The 21694-nt window shown below is 34.9% G+C and overlaps 1 protein-coding gene across 1 annotated transcript; it reads right to left on the reverse strand.

The window, feature by feature from the left end:
* Window positions 1-9510: 9510 nt before the first annotated feature.
* On the reverse strand, window positions 9511-11931 carry LOC143599106 (uncharacterized). The gene is made up of 7 exons (XM_077077151.1): window positions 11876-11931; window positions 11589-11736; window positions 10704-10889; window positions 10465-10606; window positions 10241-10373; window positions 9892-10132; window positions 9511-9708 (listed from the first exon to the last, which is right to left on the reverse strand). The coding sequence occupies exons 1-7, from the start codon at window positions 11929-11931 to the stop codon at window positions 9511-9513; spliced, it is 1104 nt and encodes a 367-aa protein (XP_076933266.1).
* Between the last annotated feature and the right edge of the window lie 9763 nt (window positions 11932-21694).

Raw genomic sequence — 21694 nt, forward strand, 5'->3', positions numbered from 1 at the left:
CCTTAATTTAAGGACTCCCACATTGCCTTATTCATTGCCTTTATGGCTAGTCATGAGCAACTGTTACAAGGAAACTTGCTGCCTCCGTCCTTTCAACAAGGAGATATTCAGAGATAAATGAGAAAGACCTTGAGAATATGGACATCAGGTACCACATGGCCATGACAGTCCACAGAGCCATAAACTTTATGAAGAAGTATGGGAATAACCGCTTCAACTTCTGAAAGCAAGCATATTGGGTTTGACAAAGACAACCTGCTGGTGATGTAAATATTTTTGATGTGTCAGATAGTGATGTGAGAAAGAGGAATTACAAAAGACCGATGGGTCAGAGCAGTTCATTAGGTAAAGGGTTCCAAGGATCAGTAAAGGGAACTCAAGTCAAGGAGGCTCAAACTCAAGGGCATTGGTTACATAGTCTAATGAAACTATCGAGCCCGGTTGGGAAGGTCAATTTTGTGAGCTGATAAACCCATTGAAGATTGTTGTAATGGCATTTGTGAGTGGAGATCAAGCTTCTTCAAGCTCTGCATCAAGAAGAAGCCAAAACTCCCCTGACACTCCAAGGTAAACAAACATCTTTGCTCTCAAGCATGTATAAATAAAGCATAAAGTTATAGAACTCACAATGTTGCCTTGATCAGTGAAAACATAGGTCTACATATTGGTGAATATAAGAAGGCTGAAATGATCTTACTACTAGAATTAAAACTCATCATGACGCCATGGAAAAAATGAATCTAGAATTATTTAAATCTAATTTACAATTTCACACTAATAAAAAACGAATAACTAATTAAAATGCTAAAATAGACGAACTAGATTTTGCGAGAAAAATAACTGTAGATAATTTTGAGATGGCATCTGATAAGCTTAATGGCATTATTGGAGCACAGCTAGGTGTGAAACAGATGTCAGGGTTGGGAATTACACACACTACAATTCCTCCACCTTTTAATGATAACTATACGTGTCTACCCCACCTGAGGGCGAAATGGTCTATGGAGTTGGTCACGTGCCAAAACCAAAGAGATTTTTTCCTCATATTCCAAAGACTGTTGATCCAATCCCTGTTCCAGTTAGTTTTAATAGTGATTCATCTTGTTCACCAGGTTTTGTAGAAGAAAGTGTTTCAGTCGAAAAGACATGAATTATGAGAAGAAAAGAGTTTTAAATTAACTTTTTGATTCTAACATGAATCCAAAACAATCACTTGTCAACTTTGTCTGTAATAATAATAATAATTATGTTTCCAAGCAAAATACATTGAACTCATTTTCGGATGGTAATGTAATATGTGTTTCAAATTAATATTAATTTAATCGAGTTGTATTTTATTGAAAATAGAATTTCATATAGAAAAATCCATAAACGATACAATTAGAACTTACCACCAAATATGTTTCTTTTATTTTAATTGTATTTCAACTTCCTATCATTCACTGTAGTTGTATACAAAAGGTAAATGTTAGTTATGTTTTATCAAAACTTGATAAAAACCGAACGACTTTAAGCCGGGTATACCCGGAACCCATGGGTTCACCTGATACCCGAAAAATACCTGAGAGGTTTGGTACGAGCTTTTCTAATTGGGTTTGGGTTTGAGATTACCTAAAACTGTCCCAAACCCGACCCATTGTCATCTTAATCTCATCGAGTGATGAAAAGTTGCAGCATCATTGCTATTTTATTTACTTATCATGTTTCTATACACAAAAAAGAAAAAAACAAAAAACAAAAAAGAAAACAACAAATGCAGAGTTTTGAACTTTAGACACTTTGAACAAATAAAACTGAACTAACCAACTAAACCGGCAGCTAAACTTTGATTTGGTTCTTAAAAGCTCGTTTTTAAAGGTTAGATTTATAGGAGCGGGGTCTTAACAGTTTCTACACAACCCCGCCAAACCCTTTTATCCATGATCATCCTTAAATTGAATCCTATTCTAAACCTAATTTGAACACCAATTACAATAATATCTTCAATCACTGTGAAGCCACATGCATTAATTTGGTGATCTTCATACATGTCAAGTTTATTACATTTCTCTCATTAAAAGGCATTATCCATTCAAAGTTTCAAATGTAAGTTTCTTTCATTGATAATTGTATTCACATATTTAGTTTTTGTATTAGATAATTCAAAGATTTTGTTATATAGGGGTTAATTTCCATAGAATAGCATAAATGTTTCTTTTTCTCTTTGATCGAATCGAGTCCATGATTCAATCGAATCGAGTTCTCAATGCAATTCGACTGGTTTTTGTTTGATTTCATTCGTTTTACTTCGATTTGATTCGTCTTGACTTGGCTGTTTTCCAAATTTTCAGGTTTTAAAATTCACATTCTGTTCAGTTCTGTCTTTTTATAATTTTATTTTCTTGTTTAAATTTTCATGTTTCTTATTGAATATTAGTTATAATGGCCGTTTTTATTGCAACATAACATGTATTATCCGCTTGATCTACCCAAGAAAAGAAAGCACCGAATTTTAACAACTATGATAAAAGGATTAAGAGAGTCTCCTTTGATGCATGCTATTCTGCAAATCCTGAGATACACTCCTGTAGGATTGAGGACTTTTAGACTAAAGCCAAAGCTGTCAAGGATGGTAAGGTCATCACTACTGAAGTGGCAGGAAAAAAACTGAGTATCAAAGAGGTTGATATCAGAAGGGAATTAAATATCAAAGACACTGAAAATCATTTCTTTTCCAGAATGAAGAAGGGGGGACTTACAAGGATTTGGAAATGAGATCGGATATGATGCAAAATGGACAAATTCTGAGAAGCAGCATTTTCCAACATATTGGAAGTTTCTATCTCACATTATTGCAAACATCTTGTCCAACTTGAAAGGAGGTTTTGATAAATTGAGAACCGACTGGGTTGGGGTTATGGCTTTCTTGATGAATAAAATTCAGTGCAATTGTTCCAGAATGATCTTCGTATGTGTGTACACAAATGCCTTAACAAACAAGGCTTGGATGATGTATCCAAGATTTGTACAACTACTTCTGGATGATCTGATGCCAAATGTCCCAAGGCCCAAATACCTTGTTGAGTATGATGCCAAGGGTAATGAACTTCCTCCATCTGAGCCTTACAATACAAAAATAGTGAAACATACCGTGTTTAAAGCAATGATGGATCTTCCTAGCCGAGGATACAAATACAGGATTGAAGTTCATGGAGTCAAGTTCGGGTTGTTTGCTGAAACTGAGCCTAAAGATAAGATTGCTGGTGAAGAGAGTGGTGATGATGACGATGGGGTGATGATGAGAGTGTGGAGGAGCAGAAATGAGCAAGAGACTAATGTTGAAGCTACTGAGACAGAGCCCGAGGTTGAGATTGAAAGGAAGATAAAGAGAAAATATGAAAAGAAAAGGAAGGCTCACAACAAACCTTCTGCTATGGTTCTTCCCAGTATACTGAAGAAGAGGAAGAGCCCGAGTAGGCGCTAAAGAGTTTAAAAAAGGCCTGGGACTCCAAGAATCCCACCTATTTAAAGGTAAAATTTCTTCTATCACTGTGACATAAACCACCACCCCACCCCCACAAACTACCCAACCTAAACCTCACACTGCCTCACCCACTACCCTGTCCCGCACTGTAGCTGCCATGAAAGGCAAGAAAATTCTTGCTCCCCGTCCCAAAATCAAATCCAAAACCAAATTCAAACACAAGCATACAACTGGAACCATACTCCATGATCCACCCGTAACCTCCCCTGAACTCTCTCCTTCACAACAACACAAACCCATCCAAGACCTACACTTACCTGACATAGACTTACCAGACCAACCTGAAACAGAACCACAACATACCTCTCCCTTCCATCAAACCCTCTCTCCACCATTTGCCACCTCACCCTTTAGGTCTCCAAACTTTACCTCCCCACATAGAACCACAACATGTTGGTCATCCACTTTTACATCCTCACCAAGTACCCAAATCATATCTATTCACACCTCAACCCAACCAGAAACTCAATCCTCAACACAAGCCATATCCCTAGTTTTAGCCCTAAAAACACCATTTAAAACCCCAAACCATAACCATGCCTACCCAAACCATAGCCCAACCTACCCTATTGATCACACCTCCCACAACCACAAAATCACCAATATTTTATGTCATCCCTCGGTCCAGTGGTAGATTCTAGAAGGCACTGGTGTACACGAATCATATCCTCGATACAAGATCTAGAGAAATCAAATGCTAAGCGGGCTGAGCGGGAGAAAGTTATGATTGAATATGTGAAGGATCAAAAGAAAAGAGGTGTAGATGCCGAGAAAGAGAAGGTTGTGTTGGTTGAAAGGGTGACAAGACTGGAGAATGAATGAGAGGCTAACAGAGCTCTCATTGCATGTCAACAAAGGTTGATCGAGACACTCAAAAAGAGGATTGACGATTAGCAAACTTTATTGACCAATCAGTCACTAACAAGTGCTGAACGTCATGATGATGTTATGAGGTTAGAATCAAGGGTTTCCTTCTATGAAAATGAGTTGCCCTCTTTTTCTCACATTACAACAAGTTTGAGAAGTGAGTTCGCTTCAGATACTGACTGTCTAGGGTAGAGATTGAAAGACTTGAGGCTCGAGTAGTGTTTCTTGAAAATGACCAAGGGTCTTCAAGAAATTTTGGGAACCTTGATCGCTGAGAATGCTGAACTGAGTTCCAAGATCGATCGGTTGAAATCAAGGTTGGAAAACAGAGCCATCTTAATTAGGCTCAAGTCAAGATAAATGAAGATCTAGCTGGTAAATACCTTGCTGCCTCTGAGATATGGAGAACGAATGATCAAGATGCCAAAAATCTCAAGGCTTGTTTGAATATCATCTTCGGAAGTTGGGTAAATGCTAAGGATGAAGATAATGATAAGACGAAGAAGATAGGTCAGTCTATTATAACTGACACTGGTGCCGGTGCAAATGGTGTTGGTGTTGTTGGGGAAAGTGGTAGTGGAGATGGTATTGCCGTTACAGGTGGTGACACAGCTGTAGTTGGGCATGATTGTTAGTGCAGGTATTGTTGGTACATGAGAAGTTCATGTGGTTAATCCAGCTATTCGAGAAACCGTTGAGGAAAGTTATGATGAAGAAGAAGAGGAATCAAATGAGAATAATCAGTATGAAGAAGATGACCCTCGTGATAGTTATTATGAAGGGTCGGATGGTGATGACTATGCCGATGGAAATAATGATGGTGGTAATGGAGGTGCTGGTGTTGGTGATGGCAGTGGAGCAGGTTAACAAATTGCTCCGCATGATGATACGCTACGTGATCCTATGTCTGATGATATCGCCAAGGAAACAAGAGAACGGGATGCTGCTCTGGAGGAAGACTTTAACTCTGCTTTCAATGTTGATGAATTTGCAGGTAACCAGTCTCAAGATAAAGAAGCTTTTAATGATAAAATAAACTACTCCCCAAATCCAGATACATCAGTCCGTGATGACAGAGACCTAAATCCATCATATGTTGCTATGATGGCTCTTCCTGAAGTTTCTCAATTGCCGAAGACAAAGAAGAAGAAATGGTACTGTATCGGATTAACCTATGCGTACCATGATGACTCTCCCATTCTCTACTGAAACCGGCACGCCGACAACAGGTCATGGGCTACCTGAAGTGCAAATGGAGATCTCACTTACATGCACTACACATACATGCATTCATTGTCTCAACTTGACATGAATTACTTCATGAGAATTGTGGGCGATGGTGCTACCGAGAAGAAGCTGGAAGGTTGGTTCAAGTGGATTATGAGAAAGGAGTGGAAGAATGACTACCCAAATTTTAAGCTTAACAAGGGGCGGTCATACTTGCACCCTACTAAGGTTGATTCGACCATTGGTAGGAATAGAAGAGCATGGATGTACAAGATGCCTAAAGATGGGTTGGAAATCTATCATGGAGAACCATTCACACCCAGCATGCTCTATGACTTCACTGATTGGGAGTTCGAAAACAACACTAGGGAGGTGGTCATTCACTATAAAACCATGGATGACGTGCATGAGCTAGCGGGTTTGGACAAGAAGGATTTGTTGAAGCTTTACAATTCTCCAATGTCCACAGTTGAAGACGTTCGAAGGGACAATACTGACAAGATAGATTGAGAAGTTCAACAAGTTCGTTCATTACCATGTTGACAATCAACTATTTGATTATGACTCTCCCTTCAAATACGAGACCGACTGAAGACGGAAGCCGAAGAAATAACACTAAAGACTAGAGGGGGATTGTTAGACCCTGTTTTTGTTGTTTAGTCTTTTGTATTACTTCATGATGTATTTGGATAGCTTTCGATTTCGTTTTGTATGTTCAGGTCCAAGTCCATGCATTGTTAAGCCCATTAGATCGTAAATAAAGAAGGATATGCATGCCATGCTTCTCCTATAAATAGGGAAGCATGGGCATGCATACAACAAACCTTTAGACAAAATCTTATCTACTTTCCTACCAACTCTCTCCCCCTCTCTCCCTTTCTTTCCTCTTATGGAAATAACCAAACACTCTTAAGATCCGAGATCTCGGTTACACCTAAGTGACTTCCACTAGCTTGGTGTGATATTGATCCAAGAACATAGTTGTTTGATCCGTTCTAAGGACCTACACTGTTTTTATCAAATTCTTATTTATTTTAGAGATTTCAATGGATGGATGCTTATGTGTTTTCTTTACTTCATACTCTATGTCATAAAGAAATGTAAGTTGTGAGGCTCCAATATGAGTGATCTTAGTCTTAGATAAGTGGGAGAAAGATAGAGGTTGACAAGGAGTGATTCAAAGGTGGAGTGTGGTTCCATTTTTATGTGACATATTAGGCAAAGGTTTTTTCTTTAACGATAATTTTTACTCCTAAAACTAACCAATATTTATGTTCTTTTATCCCGTTTTGAACATAGGATCTCTACTATAAGAGATAAGTGTCTTCATCAAGTGAACTGGCCTCGACTTTAATGTGCCAAGCAAAATTGATTAAAGTCCTTTAACTTTTGTTATAATTATAAACAAGAAAGGTTTTACAAAGAGGAAATTTGAATATATTGGTAATTCTATAACACCCTCTCCGTCCCTCTTTAAGTGTCATAGTTTGAAAAACACAAAGTTCAAGGTAGATTGAATGATTATCTTTTTTGTTTACCAAATGACAACAATGCCCTTGGAAACTGGGTCCATCAATATTGTTTATTAATTCTAGTTGTGTGTTTAAGGGTAAACATAGAGATCGGCTAATAAATTTTGAAAGTGAACATTTGTAATGGAAAAAATACAAAAGGAAATATGAACACTTTTAATAGGACGGAAGGGGTACAAATTTAACGGGGAGGTCTTGTGTTCTTGTCCTACTTTAAACAAAAAAATCAGGGTTCTTAAATTGGGTCAAGGTGTTTCTCACCTATTGGGGGAGGGTTTTATCCTGATGATGGAATGGAGATGATGGAATGGAGATGATCAGGTGGATCAGTGGTCGTCATTGATCCGAATTAGCCATTAAAAAAATTGTGTGCTCAAGTTGGGTCAGGGTGTTTTCTCACCTATTAGGGTGGGTTTCCTCCTGATGATGAAATGAAGATGATTAGGTGAATTAGTGGCCCGTCGTTGATCCAAATTGGCCATTACAAAAAAAAAATTACAAGATTTAGAATTGTTTTTTGGTATACTTTACTTAATACCGAATGTGGTGGTTAATTTCGAATAAAGTCTTTAAGTGCCTCACTCTAACCAATTGAACTAAAGATCATTGGCAAGAAATAATTATAAAATTATTTACAAATTACAATTATATCCATTGTTTTGAAACCCGGACCGGTCTAGCCGGGTGCTGGTAAGCATGTCGGTCGGGTTGCAGTATTTGACCGATTTTCTAAAAAGCCAACCGGTTTTTACAGGCGACGGTCGGACCGGACCTGATGACCCGCTGGGTGGACCGTAGAAAATCGATATTCTATCATCCTTGTCTCCATCTCTTGCACTTGTTCTTATTATGTAATCAACACAAACTACAATGAAATTTAGATGGAGCTGCTTAGATGCAGTTGTTTTATAGCCCTAATAAAAGTTCACATGAGATAAATGGACTAGATAGAATCGTGGCTTAAAGAAATAGGGCAGTTGATATACAGATTAGATGAAGCCTTCTCCTTATATAGGAAGTTGCATAAATCACACTATATGAAGATGAAAGTGAAAGGGGTGGCTATTGAGTCTGTTTAAATTATGACCTCGTTATTTTAATATAATTAAAGAGTTTGGTGCCGCAAAGTCCCAATAAGGCCACTTTGCGGCACCTTATTGGTAGTATTTTTTTTGTTTTTTTTTTTGAGTTTCGGCCGTAATGAAAACCTACCGAATGTGACTTTGATTTTTTTTCTTTTTATTATTTTGTTTTAGTTACAGTACCGTACCGAACGCGGCGGAAATCGATCGAATTCGCGTAGACTCACCGTTTTGTTTTAGTTCAAGTACCGTGATGAAAACCAACCGAATGCTGATTTTTGTTTTTTTAGTTCCGGTACCATAACGTACATGACGAAAACCGACTGGATTCGCGTAGACTCAACCTCCTCAACGCTCGGGATCGATAATGATCGGGTTTTACTACTGACCGACGCCACGCCATTGGTCTACTCCAATTTCTGTTTCCGATACAATAACGCACGTAACTGCAACCAACCGAATTCGTATTGACTTACTATATCAACGCGTTAATAATAAAGATGGGCCATAGTTTAGTAAACTTGTTTTATCAACATCACCACGGCCCTTAAGCCCATAGAACGAGCATGGATTATGAATTTGTTATGCAGAAAAGAAAATAGTAAAGGGTTTATTAGTTATTAGTTAAGAATGGATTATGAATTTATTTTTATATATATACAATTTATATTTATATTATGACGTCATCCGGATCAAACACCGGTCCGTCTTCGCAGGTCGGTCTGACCTTTGACCCTGTCAGGCATCCAGGTCGATGTCAGGGTCAGGTCTAAAAACATTGATTATATCACTTACAATAAGTATAAATAAACCAACTTTATCAAAATCACGAGTATAGTGGAATAAATGTCTATATAAGGCTATGGGGTATACTCTAACCCATTTTAACTCCACATAAGTTTCACATCACTCATTTTTTTCTCTTTCACTCTATGTCATCCAAAGGAAATGGTTTAACCCCCATTTAACACATAATTAATATAACAAATCAATTAGTAATTAATACATAATTAATGCATATTGTTCTTTTTAACCCTTTAAAAGCATAACCCATGGGCCATTTTAACACACTTAACACAAGTGGGAAGTGGTTTAATCCATCTTTAAAGTGTTATGTCACTTTAACTTATGTTTAGGTTAGAGTATACCCCATGGCCTAAAGGTATCAATGCGGTATCGAATTCGTTTTTCTATACCACCGGACCTTCCATTTCCGTTGTAATCTAGAGCATCTATCCGTTCTATACTCAATATTATTATATAAAATTATATTTCAAACTTAGAAATGAGGGGGAATTTCTAACCGGATATAATCATACATGACTCCTCTAAAAAAATCCGGACCTCTGGCTTGTGTTAGAAACATTGCATTCCTTCTAGCTCGTAGTCCATGAATCCCGTGTCGAGCAATTGCATTATCATTACCGATTAACCCGGTCGTAAACACATGCTTCCCTCCTCTGTCGTTGATTCGAATCTGTGAAGAACCACTTATGATCAGTATTAATTGATGTTCATTTGAGTATAAAACAAATAAATAAATAAATGATTTCTCTCCTAGAAACCATTTAACCCTCTCAATTTTTCTTATTTTGCCAAAAAATCCTTAAATATGTGAATTGTGAAATATTTTATGTTTTATCATAGTGTAGTTACGTACTTGCACTTCTGCAGCTGTGGCGGATGCCAACGCTAGTTGTATTGTATAGTTTCCGATGATGACAGCATCAAGATCAAATGTAACAGTCCAGGTAGTCGGGACATAATTATTATTTCCAGCATTCCTGTTCACATGAGCAAAAAACCAATCGGTTTTATAATCGCTAACGCCGACCGTGTAGATCAAGTCATGATCTGGATAAAGAACAGTGTACTGATCCCACAAACCATATTGCCTAAACCTGCAATAACAGAATTTCAAATGCGATCAGATCAAGGTTCTTGTTCAACAAATATTAACCAGAGATGCATGGACAGCCTACGATGGGTTTGTTCGGCTTATATATAACCGATTCGTGACCCTGGGGTTTGGTTCAGGAACATAGAACTCAGCTGCGGTGCGATCAGGGACACCGATTTCCCAAACGGTAGGCCCATTTCTTGGTGGTTTGTGTACAAGCTGACCCATTGTGATATTTTTTCCTAGTGACAGTTAAAAACCCTAATCTTGTTAATATTTCCATAAATGAAAATGTTAAATGGAAATAGTTTTATGAGATTATGATTTAAAAACCTGGCGAGACATAAATGGCGGATGGGTGCATGTACTCGCCAATGTACCCGGGAACCCACGCATACAAATAATAGTTGCCGGGCCGGACATTCTTGATCTCAAAGAAACCTTTTTCGTCGGTTTCGGTCCAGAACTGATAACCCTAATAATGAAAAACCAGTTCACATTGGATGAGCAACTATCGGGAAAGTTATTTGTTTTGTAGCAATAATAATATTTGATAAATGTGGAAAACGTACCTTACTCTCGTTTTGCCATGATCCAAGCGGACCCGGGGGAGCCAAGCCAATATTCGCGTACTTAAAAGTAGCCAACGCTACGTCATGAACTAGTAATTGGCACGTTACTAGACCGCGTTGATCTGCACGAGGGTAATAGGAAGAGCTTGGGAATTGGTAAGGCCAACTCTCGGTTTGGGCTAGCATCTAATAGACCATATGCATATACCATTTATGTAATCAATCACTTGCGTACAATATATATATATATATATATATATATATATATATATATATATATATATATATATATATCATACTAATTTTAGCATTATCGACATATATTTTAGTGTATTTGGTTAACTTGTTGATCGAGAAAATAATGTTAGTTGATAAATCGAGTTAGGTGACGTAATGGTGCGGGCTCGTTTAACACTGATGTAATTTGGGTTTTGTTATTGGGGTTTTATATTTGGGTTTAAGTAATACTTATACTTGGGTTTAAGTATAAAGTTAAATGGTCTTGTTAGTAATTATTTGGGTTCATGTGGGATGTGGGAATAGGTTTTTAAGTTTGGCCGATGGTTTGATATTCCTGCTTAAACTCTATCTCGATCAATTGTATAAAGGCGGTCATGAGATACCATCGACAAACACATTACAAATTCTTCAAGATTCAATTCAATGAACTGAAATGTCTGTCTAATATGATAAATCATTATGCGTAACCCATGAATAGGTTTTTCTAGTAGTATTACACGATTCAGATATTGATCCATGGTTTCATTCGATTCTACAAAGTTTAATTCACGATTTCAGGTTTGTTTAATTATTTTATTTTGGGTTCTAGATTGCAATATATACAACATATTTAACAAATTTATGAGGATTGCATAGATTTCTTACCTGTAGTTTTGCATCATCCCAAAGGGAACGATGACTCCCATTTTTTGTTGTGACCGAGTTTAGATATATAAACACGGGTCCGAAAACCTTTTTCCAAGGCTTGCCGTCTCGAAATTGCATTCCTAGTCCCGGCCCCGCGTAATGGGTGCTAAAAAACATCTAAAGAAGCAACATTGTATTAACAACCGGCACATCGTATTAATGGAGGAAGGACTAAGGGTAAGTTGAGTGATTTGAATATGACATCTTTATTAGAAAGACAAAGAAACAGCATATTGTGCACTTACGGAGAGACTAATGGGACCAGCATGAGAGGTGAGGTCTTGCTTGACCGGCCCACCATTACGGAACTCATTACTCGGAGTGATCATCCAAAATCCGACTGGAGGATCCGAGCATATCCAACCATGAACACGGTTATCTTCGTTTTCAGTTGAGTATTGGTACTTGTCGTCTACCCATACGCGTTTACACATGTAAAAGTTGAAGATCAAATTATATAAAAGGCTTAAAGCGCCTATAAGCATATATATATATATATATATATATATATACTGATAGAAGCGACATGTGTATATTACGGTCAAAAACGAAGGATACCTCGCCCCTAAGGTGAGGATCCGAAGGATGTGTCAAAAGGACAGCTTCAGGATACTCCAACGCCATACCATTTTTGCGATCTTCAAGCGTTGGCATAATCCTTTGTCTTTTATCAGAAACAGCCATGTACCGAAACCTAATTTTCACTCCCAAAAATACATATTATGCACAAGAGTTTAAAAAAAAATTTGTTTTTACTATAAATAAATACATAAATAACATTTACTTGTTCTTACAAATTTTCTTGAAGCTTGAATACGATCCGACCTTGGAAGATATCCACATCAGGCCACCCTTGTAAACGTTCAAAAATCCCATACGAGTAGAAACCGCTTGATCCCCGCAAGACAACGAACCTTAACACAACATTGATTGAGTTTCATTCATCAGAATTTATTTATACCGATAATTAAACGTGGAGTCTTTTTTGTTCATAACTCGTTGCATGTCATTTTTATATTTCTTGGCATTAATATTAATTATTGATCAAAGTGTTTAAATGCAAGAAATATAATAACATCATATACTTGCGACACACCTTTTGTCGATATTTAAGGAAACATGGTTGTTTTCCTGAGAAAATGTCCAAGGCCTTTTGAATGACAATTCAACTTGGTTTTCGTTGTTCACTATCACATCTAATTTGCTGCCCACGAGCCTGAAAAATAGACGTACAATCAAAACACAAACTACATGACATGATTGCCAACAATCTTTATGCCTCACTTGTCCAGATTATCCTCGCTTTGTTTCGATGGATCACTCCAATTTACATCCCAATATCTGCGATCATGCAAAAATCTTCAACAAAATTTGTACATGCATCGATGATGAACTAGTTTTCTAGACGTATTCAGAAATAAAAAAGAAAGAGGAATATATATACCCTCGATCTGAGTATTCGTTAACATCGTTTAGGATATTGTCAATTCCGTTATATTTTACACCAGTGACCATGCCTTCTGGACTCGCGATGGTGATGCTAAAGATGCCGTTGTCTACGACTACCTGAACAACACAAAAGTTATAAGTTAGCTAAATATTCTAACTTAATTAAATAATGACAAGTGATTGAATAACAACAAGTGATCTCAAATCTACAATGTTTATCCTAACTTATGAATTGAAGTTAACAGGATGGTTGTCTAATTTGAAATTTATTGGTTGTTTAGGTTTGGTGTTGATTGTATGGATCCTGAAAGAAACATACTAACATTTTTTATATATATTTATTTATTTTCAAACCATCTAATATTTTAAAATTTTATAAGCAAATGATTATATAAAAAACGTTACAACTGATAAACCTCAAAACGAAAATGTAAATGGTTGCATGAACTTACATTATCATCGTAAATATGTAATTGCACAGGAGAGTCCCCTATAGAAGCCCTTCTGCAATTATAACGACCAAAAGGATTGTGTATTATACATATAAATAATTAATAATTTGTAATATACAATGCATAAATAATAGATAATTTGTAACATATACAATACTATATATTACTCTAATAAAACCAAATAAATCATAAGCAAATAAATAAATTGTAACATATACAACATTACTCCGATATTACTCTAATAAAACAAAATTATTTGTGTAACATTTTTTTGTGTTACTCCGTATCATAGACTACGTGAGTTTGAAATATCACGGGTGTTTTAAATTACTAATGTGTACGTTCTTGACTTTTTTCGAAATCAGACCAAAGGTATTACCTTTTTATGTTCTCGAGTAAAAGAGTTGTACATGAACCGAAACACCAAACATTGGGCTCGTTTCCATGACACTCCAAAATAGAGTGAATTATAATTTTGTCATTTATATTATGATTAAATTTCAGACTATGTAGTTAATAAACGTATTTTCAACGTTGTCCTTTATGTCTTATTTTTTAATCAGCTTCCGCCCTTTTGTTTTAACTCACTTAATTTTTCAGGCTACACTCTACAGTGAGGCGTTTTGGTGGCGGATGGCGCATCCTTTAGCGGCATGCAAGGATGAGTTTGGACGGTACCGACTGGTATCAATCCTGAAAATACTGATCCAGGAATTTGAAAATATATTCAAGGTAAATATTTCTACAAACTGAATCAATGTTATTATGATCAAAGGGGAGTGTTGTATAGATCCAAAGAAGGTAGAGAAGGAACTAGGAAGCATGAAAGTTCTTTAATGAAAACTTTTGTAAATCTTGAGTTAGACAACCTTCTCTATCTTATTAGAAAAAAAATGACCTTCACCATTTTAAAATGGAGGTGATTAGTTCAAATCTTTTAGATGGAAACAGTTTGCTGTTTAAAAAGTTAGTTTACCAACATTTCATTATGTTTAAAAGTAATTGATTTTTGAGGAAAAAAAAGTAATTATAAGACTTCAGCTTTGTAGCCTGCTATCTCATAAATTAAATGAATAAAAATATTATAAAATCTAACATATTAAATATGGACGTGTAAAATTATAATCTCTTTGATTTTACAACCCTTCCTCATAGTTTAAGGAAAAGTGTCGTCGCCTACCATGAAAAATTATATGTCAGGGGACTGCAATGCTATTAAGTTCGGCTTTAGACGTGAGAAACTTTATACATGTTCCATCATCTAATGTGATGTAGATGATATGACACCTGCATGGAATTAAAATGTACAAATATATACCCATGACCTTAGAAAGATTTGTAAAAAATTAAATTTATTTCTTACTTTTTAAAATCATATATCTTTAAGCTGAAGAAATTAATTAATTTATAGTGCATGGGTTAATATTCTCACCCAAATCTAAATAAAACCCTATTACCGTAAAAAATGTAAAATACAAATACATAAAACCCATTATTACAAAATACATCGAGTGCCTTTAAATGAAATATATGTTTATTAAACTCTAAATCTGGATATAAAAAACGAAACCATTTTTAAAAAATGATTCATTTGATTTTAATAATCTCAAATTTTAGCTATTAGTTAAGATTAACCTCAACTTAATAAATATTAAAAATAGTCGAAACTTAAAACGTATTCTTTTTCTAGCAATCTCACACCAGTTTAAAGGGTTTTCGTGCATTATAGAGAGTGGAAAGAAACTAACATTGGATTGATTGTGCTTGTGGAGTAGGCATTAGAGATAATGAAATGGAGAACAAGAGCAATGGCAATTTTTGAACCAGTAAATACTCCTCCAAATCCCATTTCTGGGTATGCAAATCCTCCAACTTTACACTGCTGGCTGCAATTATAAAAATATAATAATTATTAAACAACAATCATAATAAAATGCACATATGCCCCCATACATTTAAAGACGAAAATAAAGATGATTAGTTATTAGCATCTAACGAAATCTTATTTTAACTGCTAATGCGAATAAATCAACTTGGAAGGATATTACACTTTATTCGCTGGTATGGTTTTGAATACGTATATATATTTATGGTGCTATGAATTTTGATTGGGTTTAATTAGGTAGGTTTTGATTTATTAGGCACACTGCTTATAAATCTTGAATTTATTTTGTTGCTAAAAGCGTTATTACAAAGATATATAACTCATATAAGCATGGGTGTAATCTCAACCATATTTAGGTGATTTTTGCTCATCTTTTTAATTAATATGTAGATATATTATTAATTATACTGATTACTTATTATAAGTTAATGAAATATTTGGTATTTAAGGTTTAGGATTTGAGGAATTTAATAAAAGAGAAAAGTTAAAATGCAAATAGAGACAAAAATGAGAAGTGTGAGAAATATTTGTGATAAAAAAAACTCTAAAAAATTAAAAAAAATAATAAAAAATTATAACTTAAAATATAGATAAAAAACGAAAAAATTAAAAATAAACAAAAATGTTTCATCCGTCATTCAATACAAAAAAGGTTGCAAGACACAATAACGAAAATAAACAAAAAACACAATGATAAATAAAAAAAGACACAATAGTTCGCAAAATATAACACAATGTCGAAAAAAATATAACACAATATCGAGTAATATAATACATATAAAGAAAAAAAGACAAAATATTAAAGAAAAAAAAAACAAAATCAATTACAAAAATAAATAAAAAACACAATAATAAATAAAAAGACATAATGATCTTTTTCCAGCAACACTGTAGCTTTTTTTTAAGAGAAAGACGATGCAAACATTTTTTTGTTATTTAATTTTGAGTTATGACTTTTAATTAATTTTTATCATTTTGTAAGAGATTTTTTTTACTACAAATGCTTTTAGTTTTTTTCATTTTTTTCTCAGTTTCTTTAAAATCCTTACCCTTAATAAGTTAACGGAAGGCCGGGATACATGGTGGCTTCCAAAAAGATCATATATCTTGAGTTTTTAACATTGTTGATATGATTTATTAGGTTTTTTATTGTATTAATAAAATGTTGAAATCTCTATTACCATATAAAAAAAAAGAATATTTTTAATGAATATATTTTCGTATTAAGTTGTTTTAAGAAACCATATAAAACAGTTTTATTTAACGACGTGTTTCTTTAATACTTACTATTTGTGGGATTTAAAATTTAACCTCCTTCCCCTCTTAAACGAAGATGTTTAAAGACATTGTCTTTACCAATAGACCATCACTCTATTGGTAAGAACAAAAACCATAAGAGTCATGTTAAACAACCCTCTTTTTTCATACCTCACCCATATAAAATCAATTCAAAAAAACATGGCGTATTCCATATTTTTTTAACAATTTTCTTCTTAAAAAAATTTCAAAAACCCTTTATTTATTTACTTTTTATTTATTAAACTAGAAAAAAAATTTGTTTATTCAATTATAAAGATTTTAAAATACTTTCTAAAAAATAAAAAAAATGTTTTACTAACATTTCTCTATCTAGTATTTTTACTTTTTATAAAATGTACTTAAAGTATAATGATATTAGGTCCTTATAAAAATGATTATATTTTTTTTTGTTAGATTAGGGTGGATAAAATTAATGTCACATGTGAAAAAAATCATCCTTTGATCAAGTTGTATGTTATTTAATCATTTTTATTTATGAAAAAAAAACAATAATACGGTTTAAAAAAAATGGCATTTACATATATCCTCTCCATAAGTTCACTTATTACATATTTACCCAACTCTTAAAATAGAAATTACATATTTCTCCTCTGTAAGCCATATATATTACATATCTCTCCATTTCATTAAAAATAACTAACTAAATGTATGTTTTACCCTTTTGAATTTAATTAAAGAACTATGAATTCTCTTCTCTTGAAAACCTGACAATCCATCTTGTTTGGTTCTACATCATCATGAAACTCCATCCATTTCCTGTCAATTTGTTTCTCCATTTAATAAGTTCTATCAAATTGTCAATCATTATGTTAATTTGCAGATTAGTTACTATTATATTGACTAGATAATTGTATATATCATGAAAGTAACAAACTGATTTTGGTTTAACGCTTGAACCTACAGACTTGGTTATGTTTGAATCGCAAACAATAAAACACACTTGAATTTGCAGGATGTATATTAATTAATATTTCAACGTACAATGATTGCAAAACGCAATATTAACTCCAATCGTCTTCTGCTCTTTGCAATTTTGCCCAAATATTTTCCTTAAAATTGGGCCCTTTTGATGTGAACAAATTCAACCCTTCAAACCATTAATCAAACTTAAACCCTAAAACGATCGGTGTTAGAATCGTGAATAATTGAAATCGGCTCCGCTGTTCACCATTTTCATCATCCCCGTCGTTCACCACCCGCAAAAACTCGTCGCAAACCACCACTACTTGCCACCACCGCACTCGAAACCGTAGCCTTAATTTTCTCCCTTGCCACTCTCAATTAGACAATCACCATTGTCTGATTCACCATCCCTAATCTTGATTTGCATGTGGAATAAGTGTCGTCGGTTTGGGCTCGTCGACGACGCCGATTAGGGCACCCAATTAGAACGATGTCAGGGGTAACTTTTTGAAATGAAACTAACTGAGAAGTGTTTGATTTGGTAGGAGGGTAACTGGGTAATTTGATTATGAGAAGGGGAAATATGTAATTTAACTATAAGGGTTGGGTAAATATTCATAATAATGCCTCTTATGGAGGGGATATATGTAAACTATATGCTTGAAATTATCTTTAAAAAAACACTCTCCAAATAAATTAAAACATTTTAAAAAAAAAAAACATTTTTTCAAAAATAAGAAAAAAACTTTTTGTTAGGAAAATAATGGTTTAAACTTTAATAAACCTTAATGTTTTGATAGTTGTTGATGCATATTCAGTTGTCTATGTCTTTGTTTACTAGTTTTACTCTTATGTAATAGTGTAAGGACTTGTTTGTAATTACAGAAATCCCATTCGCTAGGGTTTGTTTAGCGAATGAGATTTGTTTTTGTTAGCCATATGCTAAGGTGTGTTTAGTGTATGAATTTAGTTATTAAAGACCATTCGCTAAGAATTTTTAGCCAATGGCGTAACGTATGAGATACCATTCGCTAAGCATGTTTAGCGAATTAGCATGAAATATATATACGATGCAATCTAGTTTTTATTAACGAATCAGTCATTTATGAGAGATCAGGTGCCCAAACTCTGTCCAAATTCTCTCTCAAAGCACACACTTACACACACTATACCTAATTGATTTTAATTCAAACTATAATCATAAGATTATATCCAGAAAACGTATAGACCATGTATCCTCAAGTGGTATCAAAGTTTTTTAGGCTATACTCAATGGTTTACGCTTGATGTATTTGGGCTTGTAACACCGAAATCTCTTGATTTCGGTGGGCTTATTGTACGGCTTGGGCTTAGGGTTGTGGGCGTGCGATATATATGGTGTAACTAGGTTATTATAGTTGTTGGTCATCCGTAGACGGTGAGGAACGAGCGTATTGCTTATCATTTACTTTGTAATCACTGTCAAAGGGCTTAAGCACCCGAAGCTGAATACAACGTGTGTTTTGAAGCCATCTCGTGTGTTTCTTGTGTTTGTTCGTATTAGTATTGAATCAATCTGTTTTTAGATTCTGCCTGACGGGTTTACGTGATGTCACATTGAAAGATCCTTCATTAGGACTTACAATTGGTATCAGAGCCTATAGACCTATTCCAGGCTCGGACATGGTCATATCATTGATTCAGTGTTGAGTTTTTGGTTGATCATCTTTTAAGATTTTTGGAAATCAAGAATGTTTTGGTCAAAAATCAATTAAGGATAATGTAACCAAAGTAGTAATTGTGGGACTTGGTGTTTGTGACTGTATATGTAATATGTAGATGAAATAATGATGAACACAAGGATTTATACGAGGAAAAGCCCTTGATCTTTAGAGGATCGTCGGCATAAAAACCTCGAGTGATGAAAATTGTCTATCACCAATATATTAATCAAGAAAATAAGATTACAAGGATGGAAGCTTTGATCAGTGATTACAATGATGCCTAAGTGTGTGTATAATGCTAATTTTGTAGAGACCAGAGCGTGTTTTTCCTAGCTGATCATAGCCTCAATATAGACATAAAATATCATAAATACATCTCCTATTTTTAGCCTTTATTCAAGCCATTCCTTCATTGTAGCCGTTTCATGCATTGGCCACCTTCTTTAATGACTTTAATTGTGGAATTATACGTTGGACTTGGTCACTAGCCGTTGTACCTGCATTTACATTAATATAACAAAGAGAATAATCATTAGTAAGTAATAAGTACTGAGGATCTTTGATCCTGACAGGATCTGGAACACATTCTAAGGATAACTGATCCAGAACATATGCAAGGATAACATTTCCACAGTGTCAAATTTCCGTACGCTAACAATTGCCCCCAAAATGGCGGTTGTGATATGATTACAGCTGTCATTTTGCCATTGAATTTAAACTTCCTGCAAAAACATATGAGATTTGACAAGCTGGATATAATTGTCATATATCTATGAGGTTTCCTTGGGAACTTCCCTTCCAACCGTATATCCTTCTCCCTACAAATCGTGAACAACTAGTAACACCTGTTTAACCGGGTGGATGGTCCATCATTAAATGGTGAAATCCGGGTTAAGATTTTTCGTAAGTCTAGGTGACTTATTAATAATAATAAGTTAAAACTTTTGGTTATTTGCATGTTGTTTATTATTTCGAAAGCATATTCATTATAGTCCTAGTTTTATTAAAAGTTTTGAAATAAAGTTTCAAGGATACATTATCCTTATAAAAATAGATTGAGGATACTGGATCCTTATATCCATAAAGATATAAATTATAATCAAACAAGTATAAATTGATAAACTGAAATCATATCATAAGGTCTGATTAGACCTAAGTTACCATAAGTGTTGATCCTTCTGTGATCCTTGTAATTGAACTTAGGACACCTGATGCAAATAACTTATGATATTAACTGGGATTAAACCAAAAAAACTAGGGACAAGCTCAAATAAACTGGAGACAAGCCCAAATAAATTGGGGACAACCCCAAATAAACTGCGGACAAGCCCGTGCAACTGGGGACAAACCCCTATAACTGGGGACAAGCCCGTGAATTGGGGACAAGCTCAAAAACTAGGGACAAGCCCAAATCAAGATTTAGCCCAAACGTAGTGACGTGAAAACGCTAAAACCTTAGCTAACATGAAAATGTTAGAAACCTTTGTCTTGAGATAACAAGAAAATGCTATAAATCAGTGGTATGGTACGTCTACCATAAATCGTAGGATCCTCCATATAGCCGAAGACAACGAAATTATCAGCCACTAAGCGTGTACTGGTCCCGCTGCCCCAGACTATACCTTGGATAACGTGCGCTTCAGGAGAGAGTGTAGAAACTCTAATTTATTAGAAAGGTGAAAACCTTTAAACCTTGGAAGATATGACCATCAGGGGTCATACCTTAATCGTGGGATAGGCCAAGGAAGATAGCAATGTACCTTAAGCATGAGGGAGAGATGGCCAACCTCTTAGTCATTGAACTTCTCATTAGAATCCTGCATCGTTATTTAAAACTTGGAAAGAATAAACATTAAAAATACATTGTCCTTAAGATAATAGTAAGAATATGAAAGGAATAAGTGATCAGATAGATATTACCAATTTTAGAATCCTTGATCCTTTAAGGACACTCGATCCTCTGAGGATACTTGATCCTAATCAGAAAAAGTACTTCTTGAGATGGATAGCATTCCATGCTCTTGGTAACCTATTGCCTTCCATAGTGAGCAAAAGATATGCCCCCTTTCCTGCCTCCGACTCGATAAGATAATGACCTTCCCACTTTGGTGTTAGCTTTCCATCTGCCGGATTGGTTGTATTTTGGAAGGCTTTCCTCAATACCAGATCTCCTTCTTGAAATCTTCTGATCCTTATACTCTTGTTGTATGCCCCAACTACCCTTTGTTGATATGCTGCCATTCTGATTTTGGCTAGATCTCTCAGCTCTTCAACAGTGTCCAATTCATCGAGAAGGATTTCATTATTGGCTTCAGGATCAAGGATGCTCGTTCTGGCTGTAGGAACCACCAT

Source organism: Bidens hawaiensis, unplaced genomic scaffold (genome assembly GCF_021521415.1).
Source record: "Bidens hawaiensis isolate Kalapana, Puna unplaced genomic scaffold, B.hawaiensis_p1.1 tig00001920_1, whole genome shotgun sequence".
NCBI classification, from domain to species: domain Eukaryota; kingdom Viridiplantae; phylum Streptophyta; class Magnoliopsida; order Asterales; family Asteraceae; genus Bidens; species Bidens hawaiensis.